General features: G+C 42.1%; 2 protein-coding genes across 6 annotated transcripts; one reads left to right on the forward strand and one right to left on the reverse strand.

The window, feature by feature from the left end:
• Positions 1-489: 489 nt before the first annotated feature.
• Positions 490-9560, forward strand: POGLUT2 (protein O-glucosyltransferase 2). 2 transcript variants are annotated; one of them, XM_030960283.1, is made up of 10 exons: positions 490-734; positions 2171-2376; positions 2789-2994; positions 3737-3814; positions 5880-6052; positions 6994-7231; positions 7806-8015; positions 8370-8459; positions 8979-9083; positions 9311-9560. In XM_030960283.1, exons 2-10 carry the CDS (start codon positions 2295-2297, stop codon positions 9326-9328), a joined length of 1200 nt encoding a protein of 399 aa, XP_030816143.1. In that variant the 5' UTR covers positions 490-734; positions 2171-2294; the 3' UTR covers positions 9329-9560. The 2 variants fall into 2 exon arrangements, with proteins under 2 accessions (XP_030816143.1, XP_030816152.1); XM_030960292.1 differs by having other exon boundaries at positions 661-734; positions 2205-2376.
• A 1007-nt stretch (positions 9561-10567) lies between these two features.
• On the reverse strand, positions 10568-15712 carry TEX30 (testis expressed 30). Of its 4 annotated transcripts, none has more exons than XM_030952903.1 (5): positions 15674-15712; positions 14363-14593; positions 13290-13341; positions 11997-12208; positions 10603-10919 (listed from the first exon to the last, which is right to left on the reverse strand). In XM_030952903.1, exons 1-5 carry the CDS (start codon positions 15689-15691, stop codon positions 10755-10757), a joined length of 678 nt encoding a protein of 225 aa, XP_030808763.1. In that variant the 5' UTR covers positions 15692-15712; the 3' UTR covers positions 10603-10754. The 4 variants fall into 4 exon arrangements, with proteins under 4 accessions (XP_030808779.1, XP_030808772.1, XP_030808763.1 ...); XM_030952927.1 differs by having other exon boundaries at positions 15562-15685; XM_030952919.1 differs by lacking the exon at positions 13290-13341 and having other exon boundaries at positions 10568-10919; positions 14413-14593.
• Positions 15713-19021: the final 3309 nt, after the last annotated feature.

A 19021-nucleotide genomic window follows, 5' to 3' on the forward strand; every position in this document is an offset into this window, starting at 1 on the left:
CTCGGGAGATCATCTAATCCAACCACCCAGCCAAGGCAGGGTCACCTGGAGCAGGTGGCATGGGAACACGGTGGGTTTGGAATGTCTCCAGAGAGGAAGACACCACGGCCTCCATGGGCAAGCCTTTTCAAGAGCTTTGCCACCCTCAGCACAAAGAAACTCTTCACCTTCATCTGCTCAGGGGAAGATTTTGAAAACACATTTTCCGGATCGTAAACTCCGTTTCCCACCCTAAAGTTTGGGAACGGAGTAAAGGGAGGCTGGGGGGAAGAACTTCAGCTCATGGCAGGGGTTAACCAGCGGCTCAGAGATGTCCGGGTGCGTAGGTCAGGGCCGCGGGCCGTCAGAGGCAGCTGTCCCATGCTTTCCATGCGCTACGTCCCAGTAATTCGCGGGGGCTCAGCCGGCGCCTCCCAGCGGGCCGGCGCCTCCCGGCAGCGCCGCCCCGCCATGCCGCGGCCCCGCCCCATGCAGCCGCGCCGGGGGCCGGACTGCCCGGCGGTGGGCCGAGGGCAGGGGCCGGTGCCCGCGGTGTTCGTCTCTCGGGACAGCGCTGCCGATGCGTGCGCTGTGGCCGCTGTGCCTCGCCCTGGGAGCCGCGGCGGCGGCGGCCGCGGGCGGGGCGGGCGGCCGAGCGCCGAGCGCAGCGCCGTGTGGGGGCCCGGGCTGCGCGCCGCGGCCGCGCTGCCCGCGCGGTACTTCTATGTGCAGGCCGTGGACGCCCGAGGGCTGAGGTGAGGGCGGCGGCGGCGGCGGCTTTTCGGGGAGATTCTGGGCAGGGTCAAACCAAGAGGCTGGCGATTTGCTCGTAGAAAGTGCAGGCTAAAAGCTCCCTCTACGTGACTCTGCATATCACTTGGCAAGAGCGAATTAATCCTTTCAAGGAGTATCAAATAACGACGCGAGGGGATGAGCTAAGAAGATGAAAACGTTCAGCAGCAAAGCATACATGTTGGGAAAATTAATGATTTATTTTTCTTTGTCAAAACTTTAGCAGTGACTAATACATTTAGTTTGTTAGGCTCAGGCATCCTGCTTGTTTCCACTGTTTGGGAATATTAGTATTTCTCCTACGTGCTGAGGCACAAGATCAGTAGAATCATTTAGGAATTACTCCATAGGCCAAGGTAAATTTCTTAGGAATGAAATAGGACGAGGAGCAATGGCCATAAACTAAAATACGGGAAATTTCATCTCACCGTGAGGAGAAACTTTCCCTGAGGGTCCCAGGGAGGCTGTGGAGTCTCCCTCTCTGGAGACGTGTCCCCCGGACACGTCCCTGTGTCCCCTGCTGCAGGGTGACCTTGCTTTGGCAGGGGGATTGGAATAGATGATCTCCGGTGGTCCTTTCCAATCCTAACAACTGTGTGATTCTATGATTTTCAGAGGATACTCACTGCTTTCCATTTATTTAGGAAAACTGGTCATGGAACCTAGATAGGAGCTGAGAATGCTCCATCAAGGTCATCCAGATCAGATGCACCGTGGCTTGTGTGAGTATGGAAGCTGCCAATTCAGCTTAACTTGGATAGTAAATATTTCTTGCATTTAATTGAACTGGCAGCTCTTGAGTATGTCTGGACAAGTTTTAGGAAAGGTGAAGTAAGGAGTTACAGCCCAACAGCCTGGTCACTGGAAGAAAGGTGGAAGTTGACAGCATTTTGACTGCACCAACTTTGTTAATACCTCAATGATATGTGATATGATTACTCAGATTATTTTATTCATTAATTTTTTTTACTCATGATTACTCAGATTATTTTATTTGGTTTTATGGAGGTTTTTCTGTTTTGGTGTATATTTAATTATACCAAAATATCTCATTTACACATTGAATTGCATGATCCCTCTATAATTTCTTTTCCCTGTTTTTTTCACATCTAAACTACCATAATGGTTAAATGTGTAACTTGGTTCTTTACTTCCTTAAAAAATACCTGGAAAATAAGGTAATCTGAAAACATTTTGCTTCTGAATGTAAAATAATAGACTTATTAACCTGTTAAAGTGAACATTCGGATGTGCTTGTAGAGGCCTAACATGGCTCAGAGGAAATTGTGGCTAACATGGCTCACTGGAAATCTGTTGACTTGCAAAGGAATGGACCAGACTAAGAAATCTGTTGTTATGTTTCCTATGTGTATTAAGCTCCCACTTATTCTCTGGGTAGGTTCACTTCATCACCAGGTGAAAATGCATTCCAGGTGAAGATCACTGCTCCTGAAGAACAGTTCACTCGTGTTGGTGTGCAGGTATTGGACAGGAAAGATGGTTCCTTCCTTGTGAGGTACAGGATGTATGCGAGCTACAAAAGCCTGAGGATAGAAGTCAAAACAGGAGATAAGCATGTTGCAAAGTCTCCATATATTTTAGAAGGTAAGAGGCACAACTACACACAGGTTTCCTGTCAGGGCTGACAAAGTATGTCCCAGAATGTCTTCTGCTAGAAGCACAGGATTCTTTGGGACCTCGTACTTCTCTAGACTATCAAATCCCACTGGAATTATGGATTCATTATATGCATCCTACACATAGTATTCAAAATAATAAAAGGAAGCAAATGCTGTGAAGCTGTTGCCTGATAAATATAGGTGGAAGGATCACACATAAGCTGATATAGGTTGACATGACTCCATTAGAGTTAAAAAAAAATTCAGACATACCCATTTAGAGTTGCTGCAGTTTTGGCCCTAAGCAATGAATGTTCAGTGCTTGACCCTGTTCTGTGATCTCAACAGCTCAATATTATGACTTATTAAAAGTAAAATAATAATTTTGTTCCCAACAGGACCTATTTACCATGAAAACTGTGACTGTCCTCAGGAGGAAAGCAGTGCATGGCTGGAAGAGATGAACTGCCCTCAAACCATTCCACAGATTCAGAGAGACTTAGCAAATTTCCCCATTGTTGACCCAGATAAGATTGCAAAAGAAATTCCGCAGAGGTTTGGACAAAGACAGAGTTTGTGTCACTACACCGTCAAAGACAATGAGGTATGGAATCTGGTTGATCTGAAGTCCATATGGAAATTTGGTGGCAAGCCATGAGCAGTTTGGTTGTTCTGAGTTGTAAAAGCTTCTTGTAGTGTATTCTTTAAGAACAAGACTTTGCTTGCTTCTCTGTCCTTGAAGACTTTGCAGTTTGTGTATGAGCTCAGCAATGTCTGTCCTACTTTTGTAAGTGTTTTTTTGTCCATGTTACAGCTGAAACACAGTGAAAGCAAATTACTTTCCAGGCAATCAATGCGAGTACTGGGCACACATCCAAGTCTCCTAAATGCTAATTCAGTTTCCTGTTCTCTGAGCAATACTGCTGTGAGGTGTCACAATAATCTAATTTGAAGTACATCAATAAATTATATCATGCATAATTCTGAGATACCACTTTTAGCTGAACTGAGCATCAGAGCTGCAATTCTTTGTAACAGAGAATTGTATATACTGTACTTATTTCAGTGGAGTTTTATATGGAAATCAGAAGAATAGAACACCACAGAGACAGGCAACAGTTTCTGCTTTCATGAAACAGACCTCAAACATCTGCAAAAGCAAGCAAACCTTGTAATTTTTTTCATCACTTTTCTGTGATGAGATTTCTACTGCTTTACAGCTGATTCATAAATCTATACAGCCATATAGTTTGTCTGAGTAGTTACTATGTCACTAAAAGAGCTCTGAATTGTGCCAGCCATTCTCTGAAATTAAATCACCCAATAAAACCTTTGTTTATTTTCAGGTTTATATAAAGACATATGGGGAACATGTTGGCTTCAGAATTTTCATGGATGCCATACTGCTTTCTTTGACCAGAAAAGTGAGTACATCTGTACAGCCACTTACTCTGCATGTCCTAATTTATAGAAGCCTGGACTTAAATACATGTCAGCGTATTTGTTGCTGTTTCTGTTAAAAAACTCTTGCTCGTTGATTAATTATGGAAAAGTCATGGATTTTCCTTGTTTGGAGCTGTCATGTTCTAGAATGCCATCTGATTGAGTATCACAAAAGTTAATTGAATAAGCAGGCTTTTATAGATGAGTTTGATAAGCCAGGACAGGGTGTCTTGGTTTGGTTTTTTTTTTCCTGTAGAATAAATAAATCATCCTGTGGCATCTAACAGAAAATTCTGTCTCTGCAGGTACATTGCTGCACAAAGCTGAACAAAAGTTAACATAACATGTTAAAGAAATATCAAGTAACCTTTCCACTATCCTCAGGATTAGTAATGGATCAGTTATGCTACTCTGGCTGCCTTTGGGTGTCATGCTTTAAGGATTGCACTATTGCTAACATTGCTGAACTAACATTGCACAGGAAAATGGGAAAAATTACTAAATGTACAAATTAACAATTATTTAACTGGAGGTGGTTTCATCTAACACTGTCTATGGGAGGACACGATGTCTAATGGAAGACATGAATGCAGAATACAATTATTTAGAAGATTGTTCTCTGGAAGATGGAAGTAAACTGTTCTTAGTGTCAGTAGTGTTGGACAAGAAATAATGGAGTTAAATTGCATCTAAGGACTTTAGTCTAAAAGTTGAAAAAGGATTGCTAACTCCAAAACCAGAAACTGTTTACTGATCTAGAAAACACAGTTCATATTATTCCCATTAAATACCATTGAATAAGAACTTTTATTAGGATAGTGTCACTGAGTGACAGTAGATAGTTGGTTGGAGAAGAAGGTTCAGGCTGCTGATGGATTCTGCTGCTGAGGATGTGTAGAAAATACAACTTGTAGGGTTTATGCCCATTACAACCATTAGATGGCACCATAGTAATGAAGTTCAGTGCTGAGCATTAGCCTGTGTAGAAAATACCCTTCGAAAGGAATAGAGTATCTGCCACCATTTGGAAATGTTTGATATTTGGCAAATTATTAATTTCTTTTGTTTTGAAAGAGGCAACTGAGAACAATGTATTGGAGATGCATTTTTTAGAAATGAAATGAAGAGCGTGAACTGCGATACGACATTAGTTCTGCACTGACCTTTTATGTGCCTTCAGGGTTCTGTAAAACGCAGCCATATGTCATGTTTTGCCTTTTGCTCTCCAAACTGAACTGTCCCACCATTTTCAATGTTTCCTCACAAGGCAGCTGGTCCTTTCTTTGGAAAACTACAAAGCTGCCTCTCTTTGTACCTTTTCTTACTTCACTTGGAAATACCCAAACCAAACTCAATACAGGGGTGCATCACAGTTTCATAAAGCAGCAAAATTATGCCCTCTGTCTCGCTTCCTGGCCATCAACAGTATTTTTCTTGTCTTTTGGCTGTGACAGTGAGTTTGGGTATGGGTCCATGCCACCAAATATTTTAAATAAGTGATGATGTTATGCTTAATAATTAACTGAAGCACTGACTAAATGCAGTCTTCCCATCATGGCTGTTTATTTCTGTTTCTTCTCTTCTGTTGGATTTAGGCATCCTGCAGATATAGGGTGAATTAGATCACTGATGTGACAGAAAACTGATTTACCAGCCAGCATCAGTTTTCCATACAGTAACAAGATGATCCAGCTTACCTTGGAACTGTACAGTTGCTGACTAGGTCCCAGTGCTAGCCTGATCAAAAGATTGTGTGGCTGATCGTGTAAAGTATAACAGGAAACCATCCTCTAAAAAGGGGGCTTCTATGCCTTATGTGACTTTGTGCAAATATTTTTTTTTTAAATACCATTTTGTAGGCTTTAATCTGTGGTCTCAGTACTTCTAACAGGTTTCTAAATGTCAATGATTTATTACAGGTACTTTAAGTATATTAGACACCTGGCAATTTTTCCTCTTAGTGAGGTTTTTGTTTTCAAAATGCAAGATGCCAGCAGAATACTGTTTGTGCTAAACTGCATTTGTGCCTACTTTGCTTCTCTTTAGGTGAAAATGCCAGATGTAGAATTTTTTGTTAATTTGGGCGACTGGCCTCTGGAGAAAAGGAAGCCCCCACAGAACTTGCACCCGATCTTCTCGTGGTGTGGGTCCAGTGAGTCAAAAGACATTGTCATGCCAACATACGACTTAACAGACTCCGTTTTGGAGACCATGGGACGGTAAGAAATGGCTTAAACTTTTCACAAAATTCACAATGAATGATCTTCCATAGAGATCTGTATGGTAACAGTATATTAACTATTTTCATTTACCCATTGAGACACTGGCAACCCAGGTAGGCAGTGACTGTGTAATCAATATATTATTATACTTCACTGTTTCATTTCAAAAATCTAAATTTATCTAAATGGTCAAATCACTAAAACCAGCAGTTAAGAGTGTTTCAAGGCTAGGCATTTGATTTGTTTGCTTTGTTTCTCCCACCATGAACTTGTTGACAACTGGCCAGGCGTCTTTCTTTCCTGATTTTGTTAGAATTTGTTTTTTGCCTACCTTTCAAATCCCAACATAGCTATTGGGAATTTTCAAACTAGGAGCTACCATCTCCCACTTTGCTTACTGACCATAACTAGCCTTAGCAACTGCTCTTTTCTGTCTTGAAACACTACAAAGACAGCTTGCTTCTAAGAAATCTTTGAAATCCGTATTGAATTTAACATTTCACTGCATTTAGTTCAGGTTCCTTTTTTTTGTCAAAAGTTTTTCTAATTTGCTATCCCTTGCCCTCCCAGTTTATGTGTTTAATTTCTTAACATTTTTAAGGATGTGCAATATATTTTACTAAGCAAGTTACAGTACCTTGCATCACCTTCTTTGGCAACTGTATCCACTTTTACCTATTTTTTTCCCCGTGGTATTGTTTCCACATGCCATGGATGATGATGTTGAATGATGCTCTCATGCCACACACCCATGAACTTAACATTCATTATCTGTTTCTGTTGCTGCAAAATGACTGATACAGTAACACATGACGGTGTGCTCATGACTTGCCTTCATCTTTGCTCTCTGCCTATGGGTACTGTGAACTCTTTTAAGTAACTGCACTTTAAAAAGTTTCCAGTAGGCTTCACTATTAAACCACTTCTTTCTGGTGCAGAGTCAGCCTGGATATGATGTCAGTCCAAGCAAACACTGGCCCATCGTGGGAAGACAAGAACACTACAGCCTTCTGGAGAGGACGTGACAGCCGCAAAGAGAGGCTTGAGCTTGTAAAACTCAGCAGGAAATATCCAGAGATCATAGATGCTGCTTTCACAAACTTTTTTTTCTTTAAACATGATGAAAGCCTCTATGGCCCTATTGTTAAGCACATTTCATTTTTTGATTTTTTTAAGGTAAGTCACTAACCCTTTTTCATAGAACTCACTTCTCACTGTTTCCCATTATCAAATGACTTAGTATGTATTATTGAAAATAAAGTGATTTTTAGTTTTTCAGGACACCACCAGTAGCAAGCATGACTAGACATCCCTCCAGTGGGATTAACTGCTAAGTAGCTCTTACCCTCAGGATAGTAATGTCTGATTTACATCTAAAGGTTCTGTAGAACCTCGTGTAATCTATATATCTTCAAGTTCCTTTTTATTTCTTTTTCCTGATTCAGCGATCAGGACTACTAACATAACTAACATAGTGGGAAAATCAGTGGATGAAGTGGCACATCTACCCTCACATCCAAGGATGAGCATCTAAGAATTCCTGGAGAACTTAACTGATGAAGCTCTGTGTACCCTGCACTGTGATGAATTCCAAACTAGATAATAAAAGCTTCTTAGACATTGATGCTTGCCTAGCCAGTCCTACCTGTCTCAATATCGGCAAGTCAGTAACACCAGTGCCCTCAGAATATAACCTAACCAAGCCAGGGATCTTGTGGTTTTTAATAACTTCTGGTCCTTTTCTTTCCAGTATAAATATCAAATTAATGTTGATGGCACAGTGGCAGCATACAGATTGCCTTATCTACTAGCAGGAAACAGTGTGGTGCTAAAGCAAGACTCCATCTACTATGAGCACTTTTATAATGAGCTGCAGCCATGGAAACATTACATCCCATTTAAAAGTGACCTGAGTGATCTGCTAGAAAAACTACAATGGGCAAAAGATCATGATGAAGAGGTAAAATACACATTTAGAAGTATGCAGTAATGTTTCTAGAAGAGAATAAAATTTTAATTTAAAACAAAGCAAAAAAAACACTAGAAGAACTTGAAATTTATTTTCATCAACTCTACAAAGAAGAAAAACACTCAAAAATGCATAATATTGTCCCTAATTCGAAATCAAATTGAACTTCAGGAAAAAAAAGAGTATTTTCCTAACAATGCCTTAACTTTTAACAATAATGTTTTATTTGAGTTATCCTAAACTGTCAACTTCATTTGTAACTCCACAACCAACAGTAGCACCCTGAAACAAATACTAGTTCTGGGCAATAAAAAAAATAAACCAAACTTTCATTTTCTTTGACAGGCAAAAAATATTGCAAAATCTGGACAAGAATTTGCAAGAAACAATCTCATGGGAGACCACATTTTTTGTTACTATTTCAAACTTTTCCAGGTCAGTATATTTTTAATGGCTACTGGAACAGAAATAGAAATCACACAGCAAGAATTTAGGGCAACAGAGCTGCTGGAAATTGGCCAGTCTGGTACCTGATGCCATGAAGCAAGCAGCAGCAATTAAAAACTTCATTTGGTTTTTACAAACATTTTATTCAATTATATGCTATGAAACCCCTTAAGACTATGCTGGCTGTTTGAGAGGCAGTGGGATCCCATAAATCTTTATCTAATCTGCCAGAATATGTAGCCCACAATGATCAAAGAATTCCACATCAGACGCACACCCTGTGAACCACAGCTGAAAATATCTGTGCATTAGCACCAAGATACCGAACTCCAGGGAGGCACCCGAAGGGGCTCCCATCTGCAGCTGAGTGTTCCCTCACCCTGTCTGTGACAGTCTGCAGGAAGAGCTTTTACAGAATTGCTCAGCTGATTTGGTACAATATTGGCAACTAGATGTACAATCTAAAAAATGTATGGATTAATGATACCTTCCTTTTTTTAAAACTAGGAATATGCCAGCTTGCAAGTGAGTGAACCAAAAATCAGAGATGGAATGGAGAAGGTGCAGCAGCCCGATGATGACCTTTTCCCATGCACTTGCCACCGAAAAAAGGTACAGTCCATGCAGGGTTAACTGTAAAGTGCTGCGTATCTTCAGTTCCTGCTGAGCCCTGCTGGAGCAGGGCTGCTCAGTGTCCCACAGTATCAGTTATCAGGCCAGGCCATTAACACCTATCGAACTTAGAAACACTTCTTGATGTATTTGCAGGACTAGAGGACTAGACAGTGAAAAATAGGCTTCCAGTTAACTGAAACATGTTTCTTCTTTTTTGACTGCAGGCCAAAGATGAACTCTGACAGAAGTAAATAATTTTTTTCAGTATTGACCCAAATTCAGACTGTCTTCTTAAAGAAAGAAGAAAAATCTGGGTTAGTATGCCCGTGGATATTTTAAAGTTTACCATTTCATGATCTATGTATGGAAGAAAACAAAGCACCCCTGATTTCCTTTTTATCATGCAGTGGTGACAGAGCCTTATTCAAACACATTTTTATAATTTTTTTTTAAATAAAAACCATGTTTGTATCAGTTATGTGTTCCTGTCCTGTGTTACCTTGGAAATGCAGATACTTTTTACATGCTTGTGTAGAGTAAGTCTTTTCACAAACGTGAAACTGTTCTGCAAAGAAGGGCAGATGAGAATTGTACACCTTCCTCCCACTCTGTCTGTCTGTCTATCTATCTATCTATCTATCCATCCACCCAAAGGCTTCTTTTTTCAGACCATAACTGTGCCCCTTCTGAGAGAATCTCAAAGGCAATGCTGTAGGGTTCATAATAAATCTTGTTAACCTGAAGGAAACCCACAATTCCAATATTGCTGTAGGCTCAGTTATACCAACATGTTACTCACAGCCCATAATGACAAAGGCTGCAGCTGCCAGTACACACAAAGTGTCTCATCCATTCTCCAGTGTCAGAGCTCAGACAGGGACCCGAGTTCCTCCTGTCACAATGGATGGAGAACTGGTTCCTGCTCCAGGAGTTCCTCCATCACTAAACACAATTTGTCTATCAGTTTTTATTTATCAGAGGGCCTCTGTGATCAGTCTTTTACACAAAGGACATTGGTGAAGGGGGACTCCTCAAAACTGAACCATGTTCTTTGTTCCACACACCCAGCTGTGCCTGCATTACCTCCTCCTCCTCCCCACAGAGGCAGAATCTGGCTCCCTACGGTGGAAGACACTGTGATCAACCAGAGATTCCTCTTCCTGCCTCACAGGTTTGGAAGCACCTGGGAAGGCCAGCACACAGCACCAAGGCAAAATAGTACACCAGGCTCACCAGCCTCACAGAATGTGATGGCAGAACCCTAAAATCAGTAGGTTTTAATTGCAAGTGAGTACAGCATCAGTAATATACTCAGATATTGAGGAAGCCTAAAGATACGCTGTCGAAGTAGATTTTTTCCCGTATATTACTTCAAATATTAGTAAAAAAGCATTACTTAATCTTCTGCATTCCCAAGTGTTGTATATGGATATTTGCATAGAAACACAGAGAACAATGCTGCCATGATGTATTTTCTGTCCTTCAGGAAGTTCTTTATTGTTTTGTATTTTTTTTCATTCTTACAAAGCTTTATTTGTGTTTTCACTTAGACCTCTGAAAACATCAGTTTTTAAAAAAATATGCTTCTAAAAAATAACAAACCCCTTATTTGCCACATTTAGGAAAAACTAAATGAAGATACTTCTTGAACACTGCAAATTATTTGTGCTACAGTTGAACATTCTCTCTAAGCCAAGAAAAAACTTGTGCATTTACTTCTTCCATGACATCATCTGCCGTTCGTCCTTTGACTGCCATCCCATGGTTTGCTTTATCAATCCAATGGATTTTGTTAGGGGCTTTCATTTTGCTCACCACACCTTCTAGCAATTGCTAGGGAGAAAACAAGAATGCAAATATTAGAGAATCGGCTGCTACAAACTCTGGAACTCCTAGATATCTCTTGCTTTGCCTGTGTAATGCAAAATAAGCAGCTCCTAAAAAAAAAAAAAGATGGATCTCTGTGCACATGAAAAACACCTTGCTAGGAAAATGGGATGTATTCTCTATTCAGGATATGAATAGTGGGATCTGCTCAAAGCTTCACCCTCAAACAGAGAATAGCAGAAAATTAAACTTCAAAGGAATCCATTTTCACTGCCAGAGGGTAGTGCTGGCAATAAAATGATAGAATTGCAGTCAGATTTGTCTGCAGAGGCTGAGTGGCAATGCAATTCCTTAAGACTAGCTTTGACACTGTTGAAATTTCTCAGCAAACAGATCTAAGAACCAGCTCAAAAGTCAAAGATTCCCCCATAAAGAGGGCACTCCAAGGATCTGCTGGTCACTGGCCTGACTTATTTTGGCAACAAATCCTCACAAAAGCACTATGACTCCTTAGAAACTGTCCAAGCATGGAAAATGCCAATTGCACATAGCCCCAAATTCACACTGGCCTGTTCAAGAACAGCAGACACCTGTTTGCAAGGAAACATGGCAGAAAAGCACTCTTTCCCTCCATCTGTACACCTGCTATTCATCTCTACAAAACTATCACTTTCTATCACAGAAGCCTGACTTGGGGGTAGAACTGCTTTGCTAGAAGAATTTGCCATGAAAATGTGACCAATGTGACATTGTGTGGTGGCACTACACAGGTTTTGTAACTTGAAATGGTTGAAACAAAATAGCAAATAATTCACTCCTTCCATAGACCACTTTTAATTTATGCAATCCTATCGAAACCACTTAAATCAGGGGTATTTCAGTGACCCAAAGATGAGCTTGCTAAAGTGGAAGATCAAGCATGGTCCATTACATTTTAAGCAGCAAAAGGAAGCCCTGCCAGGCTTCCTTCAGAAGACACTTATCTAGGCAAGGCTTTTAATCAGGTGAAATACAGGCATCACTGAGGCTCATTGCTGCTCCTCCAGACTGCCCTTTCATAGCAGGATTTACAAGGGTACTCACTTTTTCACACATCTCATCTGCTGATCCCGAGACAAACAGCACTGGACATGTGATCAGTAATAAATCTTCATCCCGGAGCTTGGATTGCAGTTTTGGTCGATGCAATGGGTAAGATAAACACATGAGACCTTGAATGAAGCCATCATCATCATCATCACCCTGGCTCAGCTGACGTATCACAGAGGCAGCAGCTCGTGAGCCCATGGAACGGCCTTTCTCCCATGCAGAAATACAGGAAAAAAAGTATTATCTGCTGTCACCTCATCTACATTCTGGTTTAGTAAACAACTCCCCAAACCAATCCAACTGAGTGTATTTCAGTGTCACAAAATGCTAGGGATGTTCTCCTTCATGAAAAACATTAATCCTAATTTCAACATTTTCTGCTAAGATATTTGTCTAGTTGTAACATTTACACCCCTGTTTAAAAAAGAAGGGGAAAAGAAAGAAAATATAAATGGATAGGGATCCCTTGCAATACTGGAAAAAACAACACCCCATCCTGGGGACAAGGGAAGAGAAGGATTGGTCCTACGCTCCAGAGCCTGGAAATCTGAGACAGCCATGATAGTGTCCTGTATCATTATTTTCATGCAACCTCAATTTGCTCAAATTCAAAACAAAATTCTCTGCTTGATTTCACTTGGCTCACAAAACAAGCCCAGCCAGTGTTATGCACACCTTGAACTTCAGCCTAAAAGTAAAAGTAGAAGGGAGGGAAAAAAGTGTGAACTTGGAACATGAGGTCAGTCAGTAACAGCAAGGGAATATCAAAGTATCTCCTCAAAGAGGAGGCATATGAGCTGACAATGCACAGAAATTGAGCGCTACAAGTTGCTAGTTCTTATAGCAGCACAGACTTGGTTCACTCAAGAGAAAACTTAGAATTCCCCCTATCAAGATATTCCTAACCACCCCCATCTATTCCCCTTTCCACGTAACATAGCAGACTTTTTTTATCTGCCACTAGGTTTTAATTACCAAAACCTGTTTTAGGAAAACTGTTTTCTATTTATCAGTAACCAGCATTCTTCAAGACCTTCAGTTAAAAAGTACACATGGATAATCAGAAAAGTCATGCCCTGCAAATTCTAAGTGACAAGGAAGTTTTTTCCCAAAGTACCTGGAAAATACAATCTATTGCTCTTTCTTTCCTCTTCTGCAGTAAGATCTATGGCATCATAAGGAGGGTTCATTTGCTTGTCACCAAAGTGGGACAGATTTGGAATACTTACAGATTGCTATTACTAGAGACAGTACAAGAGAGAAAATTATTGATAATAAAAACAATACCTGCAAGGAAAACACCAGAAAGTTTATAATCATCACAAAGTTTTAAGTATTCCTAAAGAAATAAGAGAAAGAGAAGCATTACAAGTCGGAATTAAGACAGCTGGGAAGCTGGGAATCTCTTCTGTTTGTAGCTACTACACAGAAAATGGGAAGCTCTTTCAGCACTGAAGATTAAAGAACAGGTACATACATACAGGTGCTCTCTTGGGTTTTATCACATAAATGGTTTCATAACATTTTGCAGGAACAACATAATCAATTTCACATTAGCTCTCAGCAAGTCTAAAATATCAGATGCCCTATAAAGTTACCAAAACATAATGGATTACTCTGTATCAACTCAGTTATAGTAACAGACCCCATGCACACTCTTGGCCCATCAAAAGGAAAAGCAGGTTTGCAAAAATGCCCTTCATTGAGGTTATGGATTTCCAATTACAAGTTTGTGACATGACCAGTTAAGTCCAACAGAAAAGATAAAATTCAGCAACATTTTTTCATGTTTTAGGAGATAACTGTCATCTTAGCAGCTGCCTTAAAATTATCCTTACATAGCAGCATATTAACATAAACACACTAACAACATTATGCTTCTTCCATAAAAACTGGAGATGCCCATGAAAGACAGTAAAGTCTGACTCCAAATTAATGTACATATAATCACAATGACATCATACAAAATTCCTTTAGAACTGGACATTGTTCCCCTATGAAAATGCCCCCTGCTCAATGCAAGAAGATCACCCATCCTAAATTCTTCATCCAGCTTGTTTCCACCCTAAATTCTTCCACTCTTTGCAAGCTGTAAGTTTTCCCATGAAACACCCTTGCTCTTTGTCAGGCTTTTCTTTTTCCCTGAACTCAAACCCGCACACTTGTGGCAGCTGTTCCAGCTGTTGCCCATCTAAGACCTGCTTCTGCTGTTTCTGTTCACACACAGTGTTCCATTTACCTAAACATTGGTTCTAATTTTCCCACTGTTGCTTGGCTAATCTCTGGCTGTAATTTAAGAAACCTGGAAGACAGCACCCGTGGATCTAAGCTTTGGTCTGAGAATTTTTTTCACTCCTTACCACAACTGCTTTGAAAGCCTTAGTCCTGTAGGCTACATTAAGGCCTTTACAAGTAAACCGCAGGCACAGAACTCCATGGGATGCAAGATAGGCTGCCAAGGACACCAAGTGAGGGAAATTCATGTCTCCTCCAGCTCCATGAGTAAGAATCACTCCATATGTTGGTTTCTTCTCTGGGACAGAAAAGATAGCATCAAGGTATTTGTTTCCAAAAGGTATTTTCACTTTAACCTAGAAATGAAACAAACCCCAATATTATTATTAAAAAAAACAAAACAAAACAAAAAGCCCCCAAAGAAACCAAGAGTGTTCCCAGTCTATACACCTACACATTATTATGAAAAAAAAAACCAGAAAATTTAGAAATAAACCAAAATTGCAAGCCTGTTTTTATTTCTTCTGTTTAAGAGTACTAAATGAGTGACTGCACCTCTGGTTCAAAGATTTTCCGTACAATAATGGGCAAGTCATTTTATGGCTCCATATCTTATGTTCTGCATTAGGGAATGAAGCTTCCAAGCACAAACTGAAATGGTTCTGACCCTCTCTCTATATCTACGTCTAGCTTTTCCAGACCTAACTAGCTGCCTAGACCATAATATGTGACATTAAGACACAGCCTAGCAAACATTTTGAAACCACAGAGTGATTTCAATCACCAGTGAGTGAAGCAGCAGCCTGCAGAGAGGCGAGGAATGAACCTTCCCCAGGGACAAGGGGCAGCACCGGTTCAGCCAAAGCTCCAGGGGGACACAGGCCCTCCATCAGCACAGCCACAGACACAAGACCTGCTCATGTTCTACGGAATGAACGGCCACTGGGCAACACAAACATCCCTGTGGCGGCTTCTGAGAGCAAGAAGGCCACCCTGGGGCTGGGATAAACTCAGTGTCCCGAGGGCGTTCCATGGCAGCGCTCCGCAGAGGAGCTGCACAGGCCGGAGGAGGCGCTCAGCGGCCCTGCCGAACCGCTGCCTCCGGATTAGCCCTGCCGAGCTAGCAGGGCTAGCGGCCCTAGCGGCCCTGCTAGCTACGGCCCCCGGAGCCGCCGGAGCGGCCCTGCCGAGCTGCTGCCCCTGCAGCCCTCGGAGCGGGTGGCAATGCCAGACAAGGAAGGGGATGGCGGAGGACACGCGGGACAGCCAGAGGCCTGCACACAGTAGTTTTCCAGTGGGAAGGCAGAGGCGGCAGCGAACGCACCCTGCCCCTTTGCCCAGCTCCAGGGCTCCCTCCGAGGGAAGGGCAGCTGCCCCGGGCCCCAGGAGCCCGCACATCCCAAGGGCGGCAGGCGCAGGCCCAGCGGCGGCCATACCTCCGCCCGCCCGCTCATCCCGGCGTGACGTCACCGGAGTGACAGCTCCCCGCACCAGTCCCGCCCCCGGGCCGGCGGCCGGGGCGCTGATTGGTCAGGACCGGCGCGGCCCCGCCCCCCGGTGAAGGGAGAGGCAGCGGCCTGCGCGACGGAGCGGGAGTTGCGGATGGTCGCGGGTTTGGCCGTGTTATATACATCAAACAGCCAGAAATAAATAAAGCCCCACGTAAATTGTTTTTATTCACCCGTGTGAACAAAAACTACACGGACTGCTAGGTGGTAATTCAGCACAAATAAATTGCATAGGGATTGCTCGGAAAGTCAGGTTTTTACTGACTTCAAGGAGTACAGATGAGATGCTTTTGGTGAGTTACAGAATAACAGAATCATTTAGGTTGGAAACGACCCCTGAGACCATCGAGGCCAACCTATGACTGAACACCACCATGTCAGCAAGACCACAGCACTGAGTGCCACATCCAGTCATATCTTCAACACCTTCCAGGGATTGCAACTCCACCACCTTCCTTGGGCAGTCCATGCAATGTTTAGAAGCCCATTCCCTGAAGAAATTCATCCTGACGTCCATCCTGAACCTCCCCTGGCGCAGCTTGAGGCCATTTTCTCCTGTCCTGTTGCTGGTTGCTTGGGAGAAGAGACCAGCCCCCACCTGGCTACAGCCTCCTTTCAGGGGGGTGTAGAGAATGATAAGGTCACCCTGAGCCCTCCTTTTCTCCCCTCCATCTCCCTCAGCTGCTCCTCATGAGACTTGTGCTCCAAACCCTTCACCAGCTCCATTGCCCACTTCTGGACTTGTTCAAGCACTTCAATGTCGGGGCAGAAGTGAGGACCCAGAATGGGACTCAGGATTCAGGGTGTGGACTCGGCAGAGCCAAGCACAGAGAGAAAGGTTAGATGTCCAGAGTGACAGCAGGCAATTTTTTTTGGCAGCTGTCAGCACACTTGATCTGTGTGACACCGGCAAACGGGGAGAGACACTCAGTGGCTGGTTTTCTAGGTACACATCTGTCCCCGGGGCCGTGCTCTGTTGTACAGTAAATGACCTACTGTGTTCAAAACACACCCTTAATCTGGTGGGAGACAGCACCAACAATATACAACAGTGCTTGCAGTATTGCAATAATTTTTTTTATTGTAGGCCAATAAAAAATTACAAAATCCTCTATTACAAGGTATTTAGCCAGAGCTCATGTTTTCTTCCAGTATCAGTGTATGAAGCTCACTCATATCAATTAAGGTGCCCTATTACTTAGTTGATTGAAGATGTCATCACCCAGCAGAACTTTGTTTTTCATATGTTCACCTGATGGAAAATAAGCTCACTCTGGCTCGTGCTCTGAGTGTCTTGTCTCAGTGTCAGCCTACCAGCTGGACATTGTCAAACATTGGGATTGAAATATTGCAGCCCTCTGAGAAGTGAACCTGGCAGGGCAGCTCAGGTTCTGAGCTGCTGTCTGAGTGACCATCCTGCTGCCTCACAGGCCAATTCCCAGTCCAGGCATTATTGTAATAAGTGTGAAAGACAGAAGTGAAGAACCTGGGAGATTTACAGGGAGATTTATTCATCTGGATTTCTACCTTGCCTAAAAGATGTCAAGCTAAAATGGGACGCAGAAGCATTAAGCTGAGTGGAAGTCAGGCACAGACTGTGTGAGTTGTGCACCTTTCACTGGGCTGAACTATAAATGGTGTCCAGGCAGCTGCTCCTGGAGCCGTAGCTCACATCTGGGGAGTCCAGCAGAATAGGGAAATGTCAGATTAATTTGTCTTGATTGGAGATCACGCTATTCTAATTAGTAGTTCACACCAGCTAAGCCTTTGTAAATAAGATACTTGGCAAAAGTGGACTGAGAAGATTTGTTGTCCCAAAGTAGTTACAACCTCAACCTAGAAAACAGGTATGCAAGAAGGTGGTTAAGAAAATCTTCCTTCATATTAATTTCTGTGTTTTCTCATTACTGCTTTCATTTCTATATGTAATGGTGCTCTGGTATAGTTTATATTTTTGGTGCTGTTTTGCTCCTTTCTTGGTCTGCTTTTTGCATTCTCTTTCTTTTTAATTTTTCCTCCCTCTTCAGTCCACCTGCTGTATTTGTCCTGCTGTACTCACATACTGTGTCCAGAGTAGTCCTTAAGGAACATATATCCCATTAAATCTACCCATGTGTAACTCCTTCCCACTGGAAAACTGCTTATGCTTTCTGCATTACAGCAAGCTGCTACCAGTTTACTTCCTATTTTTCTCTGTTCATTTTCCTGACTCCAATCTCCTTTCAACACTTGAAACTCTAATGTGCATAAGCACAGAGTTTGAGGTAGGGTAGCTAATACCCAGCAGAGCTGAGAACATCACAAATGCCAGACTGGATGGGGCCCTGAGCAGCCTGGTCTAGTGGAAAGTGTCCCTCTTCATGGTAGAAGGGCTGGAACTGGGTGACCCTTAAGGTTCCTCCCAACCCTAACCATTCTGTGGTTCTGTGATGAAGAGAATGTGTGAGGAAGGAGAGACTCTGTCATTCTGTAATCCTCTGGTCTGTGGCAATAGGGTTGTACCAGTGCATTTTTGCCACACTTTCCCTGCTGTAACTTTCTTTCTGGAAGATAATGACCCCAAGTATTGCTAGTATGTCAGAGGCAATTGAATTATAAATACATATATTAGATTCCAACTCATGGGCAAATTCTTTATGATGGATAAATTCTGGGTTTTATTGAGTTCTGCATGTCTAATAAAATGCATTAATTAACATGCAAATGATTTTTTTTAAATTTGGCATCATAAAGCAATTCTCATATCAAACTATTCCAAATTAGGTCTTTCTGGGTTTAGGAGGACATTTAGATAGATTCTTGTTGATTTTCAAGTGTGCTGAGTAACTGTTCTGAAATCCAGTTGTATTCCTTTCCAGGAGTATTGAAAAGCCTTTTTTTTACACACTTAAATATTAATTAATACTGTAAGTTAAAGCTTCCCCAAAAAACCAATTATGGGTCTTTTCTGACCTTCTGAATCAATGTTTTTAATTTAACATCTAAGGTAAGGAAACATGGTTTCTTAGGAGCATGGCATCGTTTCATAACTTTAACCTTACATTGCTCCTGGAAATAGAAGTTGATTCTGGAAATGACATAGTACATAATAATCTAAGTCTGTCACCAAATATGAAAATCATCTGGGGTATGTGATTTGCCATTTCTCAATGGGAATATATGTCGAGCGTTACAATAACCTATGCACTGCTGTAAGCACCTCTGACAGATTTGATATGCCAAAGGCAGCTGGGTTTGAAGAAACAGTGGCTGTTTACCAAAGAATGACATTATCCC

Source organism: Camarhynchus parvulus, chromosome 1, assembly GCF_901933205.1.
Source record: "Camarhynchus parvulus chromosome 1, STF_HiC, whole genome shotgun sequence".
Lineage (NCBI taxonomy): Eukaryota > Metazoa > Chordata > Aves > Passeriformes > Thraupidae > Camarhynchus > Camarhynchus parvulus.